Below are 8,789 nucleotides of genomic sequence, written 5' to 3'. Positions count from 1 at the left end.
CTTGCAGCTACCTCTTGATATGTACTACAGCACCTGACACAGTTTTGTTACTGTACGTGCGTATAGCTACCTGTAACTCAGCACTAAGCTAAAACGTAAACTGCAAGGCAATAAGTACTATGGGAGCAATTCCTACCTATGTTTCTTTACTAATTAAGCAACACATATAGGATTACTTGATCTCAGCGTCAACCAGTAGTCCAGTACCGCAAGGGAGTCTATTACGGAGTACATTTTCTCAAGAACAATAATAATAAGAAGAGCAACCATGACACGCCTACACAATTCACACATTTTACATGCTTCCGACAGACAAGCGGCTGAACATGCAGCGTGTCATGTTTCTGTATGATATTCCTCCTTAAGAAAAAAACTGTTTCTGTATGATTTTTGCTGCATTTTACAGCAAGTCCCATATGCTAATGAGCATGTTTTATCTCGCCCTTCAGGCCTCCTCTGGCTAGCTACCGTTCATAATCAATCTCATCAAGTGGTGATTAGTTAATTCCCTGGTGATCCAAAGGGTGCCACCTCAAATCCAAGGTTCCCCATCATGGATGTCACTTATCGGAGCCATTATTACTCCAGTGAAAACGCACACGTACAAAGCTAGCCATCCCAACCACCTCAAAAAAATAAAAATTAGTCTTAATCTTTATAAAGCATAAATGTGATGAAACAACCCAAATATATCAGCCACACAACGACAAAAAAAAAGTATGTATTCCTTACGCTTGTGAGGTGCATGAAAATCCTGCATGGCCGGCCGGTTGCTTCCCATGAAATCCTTCTCTCCCTGACGTAGACTTCGAGTTTTCTTTGTTGGTTTCTCTCCATGGGAACCTTCCGTGACTAGACTAGACCTGTCAGACTAATTAAGCCGCTAGCTGTTGCTATCCGTGTTTAAATAGTACCACGACAAGTAGCACCACCAGATGACTCACATCTGCAAAGAAAAAAAAAAACAGGTGGCAAAGCAATATTGCAGTAAGGCATTGATCAGCTATAGCAGTTGTCAGTTACATATATATCCCCTGCATGCAGGAGTTGCGAGTGTCGGCACGAGCAGGCAGGCATCGCGGCGGTTATATTGTCTAGATCTAATCTATCTGGGTACAGCTTAATTGGCTGACGCGGCAGGCATGGAATTTGTCAAACGGGATATTTGAGAATTGAGCGGGGTGCAGATACGCTTGTCCCCCTTTGGGCAAAAAAGGGCCGGGACTTTGCACGAATGAATGAAAAAGGTGATGTAAAAGCCTAAAAGGATCATGGAAATTTGTGTGCACCGATCTCCTTTAATCACCTGTGCACTCCGATGTATCCATGGGAGTATGGGACATGCAGAGCAGAAACCAGATAAGAAGATGAGATCACGAACAGTTTCGGCTGGAATAATATTACAATCTAGCCAGAAGCCTTGCATGGCCACGTACGCGCGAGAGTCGTTAATTGATTCGCTGCTAGTGCTGGTGCATGCACCGATCAATCAGTTCGATCGTGTGTGATGGATATGGACGTCGAGAGGGTGAAAAAAGGGATCATATCAGAGGGAGTTAATTAAGCCCTGATTTAACAATCAAGCCATTTTCAGATTGGATGACGCGTCGATCGATCGGTTTGGAAATCGTGGTCAGGGCCGCACATGCGTAACTTGCCTTCAGTTTGACTTAAGTGGCACGCTGAGTAAGTACGTACGCGTGTGTGATTTGATCGTCGTGATCCATCATGGCACGTATGTACGGCCGGGAGCAGTGTAGACGGCAACAGATTAACTGAAGCTACGTACGACATATATATCGCCTGCATGCGTCGTCTCGTCATGGTCAGAAATTGAATTAACCGATCGATCAATCGGAGAGATTGATTAATGGGACGTTGAAAAAACTGAACTCGATCGAACGCGCGTCATTTACGGAGAGAGCCCGGCCGGCCCTCTGTCGTCTAGCTCGATCAGACTAGTCATCAGCGAGTAACTACTCTGCTCACCGACGCTGCAAAGACAAGAGTACATACTTCAATCAGAATGCATCTTGTGCCCGATCCTGCTAAAATAAATAAATAAATAAACACATGTTTATTCTGAAACTCCTATATCCACGGTTTTCACCGCCAACTCCAATTGTTACAGCATTTTCATCATTGTTCCCCTGCGTTCCGCCTTCACTCTCTGTACGTACGTCAAAACCTCGGGTGCTATATACCCGCAAAAATAAATAAATCGTGTTCTATGTTAGGGGCCGGACAGAATGGATGTCTCCGTCCTCCTCTCTTTCCCCCCATAATCGCTTGCCCCCAGCAAGACGTCAATGCACAATGCATGGCACCATTTTTCGTTTCAGCTCGACGTCAAAGCACACACAATGGCACCGTTTCGTTTCAGCTTGACGTCCCGAGAAAGTGACCGGCCATGGCATGTCAATTGTCACCTCCGATCCCTTTTCAGTTTTTTTCTCCTCCACGCGCGCACACACGAGGCACCAGGATGGAGGTTTTTTGCAGTTAATTACGGCACCTCACAACTGGCGCGCCACGTAACATCGAATCGCCCTCTTTGCTGTTTAGTGTTTGGCGTCCGTCCGTTACGTCGCTACCGTGCCAGAAAGGGGTTTAAAGCCGCATGCCACATCGTCGATTCGATGATCTACTGGCAGAAGATTTGCGTGCACCTTTTCTTCAGTCTTACATTAATGAGCTTCACTGATCTCTTTCGCTGGCTCGATCGCGTAAAGCTCGGAGGAAAGAGGCCTCTGGGGGTGGGCCCTCGGTGCTTTCCGTGGAGCCTGGAGGAGAAGCCGACAGGTGCACAGATGGCTTGGAGCTGGCTTGCTCCAGCGTTCAGGTGCGTCTGGAGTCTGGACTTTGGAGTTCGTCAAGACGAGCTGCAGGGTTTCCCATTCTAGCAAAGCTACTCACCTACTGCCATGTGGATCTCAATGGGGATGATCATCATCGCTGCGCATTTCTACAACTCAGGCCGAGTCTAGTTTTTGGACACCCCATGTGCACTTGAATCTGCAACTCCCCTTTTCTCTTTAAGAACCATTTGAAACTCTTTTCCCATTTTTCCCTTTTTGTGAGCAACTTGGAGGATAAATATGCTACGTTCCATACCCTTGTTCGGAAGAGGTGTAAATTTTGCTATTGAGACCTGAGCTCAATTACTCCCTCCGATCCATATTACTTGTCGATGATTTAGTGCAACTTTGTACTAAATCTACCACAAGCAATATGGGTTGGAGGGAGTATAGAATTTACACCTCCTCGCACCGGCCCACCTACAAAGTTTACACCTCTTTCACACTCGCCTATATGGGCCAAGTGCAAGAACAGTCGGATAGATTGGCGCTCGGCGGCTCGGCCAAGGGCCAAATTTGTAACTAGCTACACAACATCAACATCCCCTACGAAAAAAAAATGCAACAGCCAACAAGAATGCCGGATGCCGGCCCAATCACAGCAATGTTTCATGTTCACCATTCGCCTTTGTACAGAAAATAAAGAGGAAACACAGGTGTGTACAGAGCAACCTGCGACATCAAAAAATCTTACAAACAAACAGAAGAATTCATAATAGTTCACAAATTGTTGAAGAGTTATCATCATCAGCCTTCAGTGAGATACTGTTCCATCCTGTTTCGTGGGAGTTTCAACGCGTAAGCTGTTCTCACGATGGTAGAGAGATTTCACGCCCTGGTTTTACAAGGAAGAATTATGGACATGAAGAAAGTCACTAATCCAGCAGTGAACTGGCTGGAGACAAGCTACCATACAAGGAAGAATACACACAGTTTGGTACAATTTTGAGATGGGAGACCTCTGAGATATTCGAAGTTCTGGACAATTGGTGAATTGTGTGCTAATTTTTAATTACTATTCCATCATTGTTGTCCCAAGGCAGGCAGACTTCCAATAATTGATTGAGATTTTAGGGAGTTGTTACTGATGTTAAAAACCATGTTCTAAAGGATTTTCTGTACTAAGACTGTCCTATTTACATTCTAAATTTCAAATGTGTCATGTATCAAAATGTTCAAGAAACCCAAAAGGCAGCAACTGAGGAGTAAGAACAAGTGTTACATGCATAGCTATATGTACAAAAGTAATTAAGGGTCAACAAGTGGAACCCATTCACATGGACTGCTTGCTACACAAGTACACAACTAGAGGTTTGCAAGGCTTGCGACTGCCCTTGTCAACATTTCAACATGCTACACGAAGAAGCAATCAGAAGGGCAAAATATTATGTACCTGGAGTATCGTTCCAAGTTTTTTCAATGCCTTTGCTCGCAACTTCAGAACATCTTTTGAGACAGTGTTATCTTTCAGAACCTAATAAAGACCAACGAGATAAAGAAAGCATTAGGCTTGAGCAAAAATAATTCATATATTTATTTTTACGTGGATAACAGGGTATGCAAGAAGTGACAAGCTTCCAGCCAGGAATTGTGAGAAAACAGACTTACTGCTTGGCATACACGGGAAAGTGTTGACTCAATATCAACCACATTGATTTTCCATAGGGAATTGAGCATTGCATCTTTTTTCTCCTCAAAACTCTTCATAAGCTGCTCTTCCTTATTGGCACCCTCCTCCATCTTTTTCATTCCTTCCTGTAGCTGTATCAGAGCGATAGCACCTATAACAGGAACTCATTACCAAGGAGGAATTTACTCATACATTCAATAAACTAAACAATGGCTTAGAAATTACCTGAAGCAGCATTAACCTGCGATTTAATGATGTGACCCTTGTCTCTTACCCATTCAGCTATGAACGGCACACCCATATACAATTTATTCTTTCCAAGTTCTCTTGACGCTTGCCGTACATAAATATATCCAACGGTGTGAAGCATAGCCTCACCAAAAGCTAAAAAAATGTTTCAAGCAAATCAACAACTTGAGAAGGGCAACATGAAATACTGAAAGTGAAGAAGTACTGAATTATCAAGAGACAACAATTACAACTCTTGTGCAATAGGGATTCCTATATAAAGGTTTTTATGACCCTTGCCTGTGGACAAAATGCCTTTTTTTAAGATGGTAAAAGTAAGAATGATCTTTTAAAGGTTTTTTTTTAAATGAAGCATCCGCAGTAAGCAAAATGGGCCCACTTGAAAAGGCAAACTAGTGCTGTGCACATTCACATGATATACCTGCTTGGGATAATCGCCGAGCTTCTGCATTTGCCCACTCCACAAATTCATCCTTCCTTCCATCCACATATGGTTGAAGTCGATCCTTTAGGCTCTGAATAAGCTTTTGCTCTCTTTCTTTTTGCAACTCCTGAGTTATTTACGTTTATTTTTTGCATCAGCATGGCAGAACCTAGACTAGACTATATTTCAGCGCAATGGATTAAGCAGAAGTAGCATACTTTTATCTTCTCTTGAACTTTTGCTCTGGCCTCTTGATTGCTTGAGCCTTCATCAATCTCCACTGAAGCTATGGATGCCAGAGCAAGCTGACCAACATAATCTTCAAAATAATCGCTTCCAAAAAGCATCCCAAAGACAGCAGCTGGATCTACCATGTTATCCCTGACAGCATTGCTTAAGCAAGTAAGAAGATAACCAGAAAGCGAGGAAGCCAATTAGCATTTTATTTCTGCATAAAGATATAAGTAGAATCTTGAATGGAGTTTTTAATCGGCTGTCTCGAGAGTAGTTACTTTTATGTCCCCCAACAGGTACTTTATTATAAATAGCTACTTAGTTGCTATACTGTCTATCCATCCATAAATTCGAGAGGCTATCTTAACTTGACCCCCATTTTCACCCTCTGTAGTTCCCCTCAAGCCTTTTTCTTGTTGTGCCCTCCTCTTTCTCTCTACATCAACAATCCACTAAATCACCCCGCTCTATCCTCCCAGCCAGCTAGTTTAATCAGAACAATCCTGGAAAGGTCTGCTAACATTGTATTGAGAAAAATACCTACTGTTTAATAAAGCATATAACTCAATAAATACATGACTTACTGGGCAAGACCGTCCTTTCCATGCTTATCATAAGCCTCCTTTTTCGCTGGATCACTTAGAACTTGGTAGGCCTCCCCGAGTTCCTGTTAATAGCAAGCTTTAACTCAATGATCTGCGCATCGGGGATATCATTTAAAGAGACATTTGATGACATATAAGCATTACAGTTAATAGATTCTGCATTTACATCCATGAGCATAGAAACACTACTCAGCAAATTATTTGATAAAATTATGCTTCATAAGGAGTAACAGTTGATGCTACCACAGCCAAACTCTTCTTTTCCTAACTCATATTTTAGCTCACACCTAGATCCAAACCACACGGTTTAGCTACATGAATTCTATAACAACAGACCTTTATGGCCACACAATTTTGCTCGTCCACAACAAAACCGCCACAGCGTCAATAGAAGGCATGCAGTTTGGCACAAAAACAAAATCCACCTGAAATTTCACCGCCGCGTCGGGGTTCCCAGGATTCTTGTCCGGATGCACCAGCTTCGCCTGAAAAACACAACCAATTTAGCGCACAGAGATAGCCCAATAGCGCTGAAGACTCGAGGACGCAACAAAGGAATCATTGATCCATCCGTCCATCAATCACCTTGACGTAGTAGGCCTTCTTGATCTCGGCGGGGGAGGCGTCGACGCTGACCCCCAGGGTGTCGTAGTAGACGGTCTCCTTCACCATGGCAGGAGGAAACCCTGGATCTGCGCCCCACTCAAAAACAGCGAATGCTATCACGCCTGGGAGACAAATCGACCGCGATTGGAACCCGAGGTAGGATAGAGATAGAGACCCGCACCACACGGCCTGTCGGTTCGAGAAGCTTCTGGAAGGTTCCTGGAGAAACGAGCGGTGGAAGAAGTAGAAGAAGAAGACGAGAAGATTTGGGGGAAAACAGAGGAGTCCCCGGTCGATCCGCGCTGAAGGGCGGAGTCAGGAACCGCCGAATCGCTGATGCGATGGGGTCAACGTGGACAGGCTGAGGTCCCGGGCCCGCACGTCAGAGATGCCACGTCAGGGAGGCAGGGCGCCACGGTGATGCCACGTCACGCTGTCTCTTTCCTCTTTGCCTCCGCTGTGAATCCTCTTCTCGTTGGCTCGTTGCGAGGTGCGAGCTGCAGAAGAATGCATCGGGGATTTGCCTGAGGTTTTTATGGGATGAGAAAGCTAATTAGCAGCTTTCAGATGTCGCACGCGGGCACGCACACGGCTGATTTCACGCGGGTGTGACAACGATGCTGCATGGAATGGAAGGGCACCGGTGTTGTATTTTGCTAAGAAACCTCTAGTTACTTAGCCGCGTGTGCTTGACCTGAGGACGTGGATTACGACAAGGTAATGCATTATGCCCGTTCTTATTTTTATTCAAAATATATTATTATATGAATATTCTAGCACTATTAGACTATTAGAGACTAATTAAACCTTGACCTCAAGAATAACCAAGTTCAATCATTTGTTATCGTCTTATCACTCTAACATACCACATTAGTTGATGAATCTAATCATTTTATATATTTCCTCGTCGGTACAACAAGACAATCCTCCAAATACATAAATCAAACCAAATCATCGTTACATTAGTCATAATCTTTATTTTTCTTAGTTGAGTTGATCATACTTACGGGGAAGCATTTACACCAAGGAGCATAACAATACTTTGGGAATAGATATCAACAAAATGAAAAATATATACTCCCTCCGTCCCATAATAAGTGTCAAATATTACATGTATCTAAAAACCTTTTAGGTATAGATACATTCATATTTGGGCAAATTTGAGTCACTTAATATGTGACGAAGGAAGTATATCAACAGCGTTAACACAATGCAATGAATGACTCGAAACCTTTCCTACTGTGTCCATGCCGGAATAGTCAACATATATAAATCCAAATTGAACCAATTGGAAACAAGAAAACCAAATTTAATAAGATTGTATGTCCAACTTAGATAATCACACACGGAAACCATAATAAAAGAGGGGCTCATAATGCACTTGACTGGAATCGGGTGAACTATAAAAGTTAAGTCCCACCTTGTCGCACCCCCGGTACCCGGGGTACCCGTGGATGATACCGCGTGGGCCAGCCTTGTTGCACCCGGGGGAAGAACGACCCCCGGGAGAGACCGGCAGCAGGGGAAGGGGAGCCTCTATTGGCCTCCAACTACTGCTGGAGAGACAAGATAGGACCCGCTGGTACAGCACCACACCGTGGCATAGTTCCGCCGGGGGCTGGGTGGGCCCAGGCGACACCGGAGGGAGTCGAACCCCGGCGAGGCTAGAGGTTTGTGCCCCAAGGGCTTCTCCCCTAGGGGTTGTGTGCAGGAGCGGCCAAGCCCAGGGCACCACCTGCTCCCGAGGGCTCGCCCCCGAAGGCTTGATGTACCTTCTTGAGGGCGTACCCTCCTGAGGGCACGCCCCCGGGAGGAGAGTTGCGTGTGTGCAGGGTGAAGATGACGCGTGGCACCTCCCATCTGCGTCCGAGCAGTAGCTTTGCAGGAGAGCAGATGCCATGCCAAGCGCATGCAGACAAGGAATCTCACTGTTCATCGACAAGACGAGACCCGCGCCGACCGGTCAAGGCTGACTGGACGGCAGGACCGGTCCCATCTATGCAGAGCGAAGGAGGGCGTGTGGAGGAAAGGATCCGATGGCTGCACCACCGACCGTCGCGCGCGACACGTGTGAGGGTAGCGTACTTCTTCAGCAGCCCTAGTTGCGGTATCCCCTTGGTATAAAAGGAGGACCAAGGGCAGTGTAGAGAAGAGAGCTTCAGACTGGTTAGGAATCTCAGCTC

At 45.1% G+C, this 8,789-nt stretch overlaps 1 protein-coding gene across 1 annotated transcript; it reads right to left on the bottom strand.

The window, feature by feature from the left end:
* Positions 1–3,409: 3,409 nt before the first annotated feature.
* On the bottom strand, positions 3,410–7,079 carry LOC100845793 (chaperone protein dnaJ 10). Its single transcript, XM_010232781.2, has 10 exons — positions 6,788–7,079; positions 6,586–6,692; positions 6,426–6,485; positions 5,980–6,062; positions 5,380–5,542; positions 5,159–5,288; positions 4,714–4,872; positions 4,467–4,639; positions 4,252–4,332; positions 3,410–3,693 (listed from the first exon to the last, which is right to left on the bottom strand). Exons 2-10 carry the CDS (start codon positions 6,670–6,672, stop codon positions 3,613–3,615), a joined length of 1,017 nt encoding a protein of 338 aa, XP_010231083.1. The 5' UTR covers positions 6,673–6,692; positions 6,788–7,079; the 3' UTR covers positions 3,410–3,612.
* Between the last annotated feature and the right edge of the window lie 1,710 nt (positions 7,080–8,789).

Source organism: Brachypodium distachyon, chromosome 2 (genome assembly GCF_000005505.3).
Source record: "Brachypodium distachyon strain Bd21 chromosome 2, Brachypodium_distachyon_v3.0, whole genome shotgun sequence".
Classification (NCBI taxonomy): Eukaryota; Viridiplantae; Streptophyta; class Magnoliopsida; order Poales; family Poaceae; genus Brachypodium; species Brachypodium distachyon.
The sequence above is the reverse complement of the archived record's forward strand: the minus strand, read 5'-3'. Positions and strand labels throughout refer to the sequence as shown.

Bases quoted from the DNA above. Each gene is read 5' to 3' on its own strand.
- LOC100845793 (XM_010232781.2), bottom strand. From the start codon at position 6,672: ATGGTGAAGGAGACCGTCTACTACGACACCCTGGGGGTCAGCGTCGAC. The intron at 5,289-5,379 runs GTATGCTACTTC...TAAATAACTCAG, and splicing joins AAGTTCAAGAGAAGATAAAA to GAGTTGCAAAAAGAAAGAGA. The intron at 3,694-4,251 runs GTACATAATATT...TTGTAAAACCAG, and splicing joins AACTTGGAACGATACTCCAG to GGCGTGAAATCTCTCTACCA.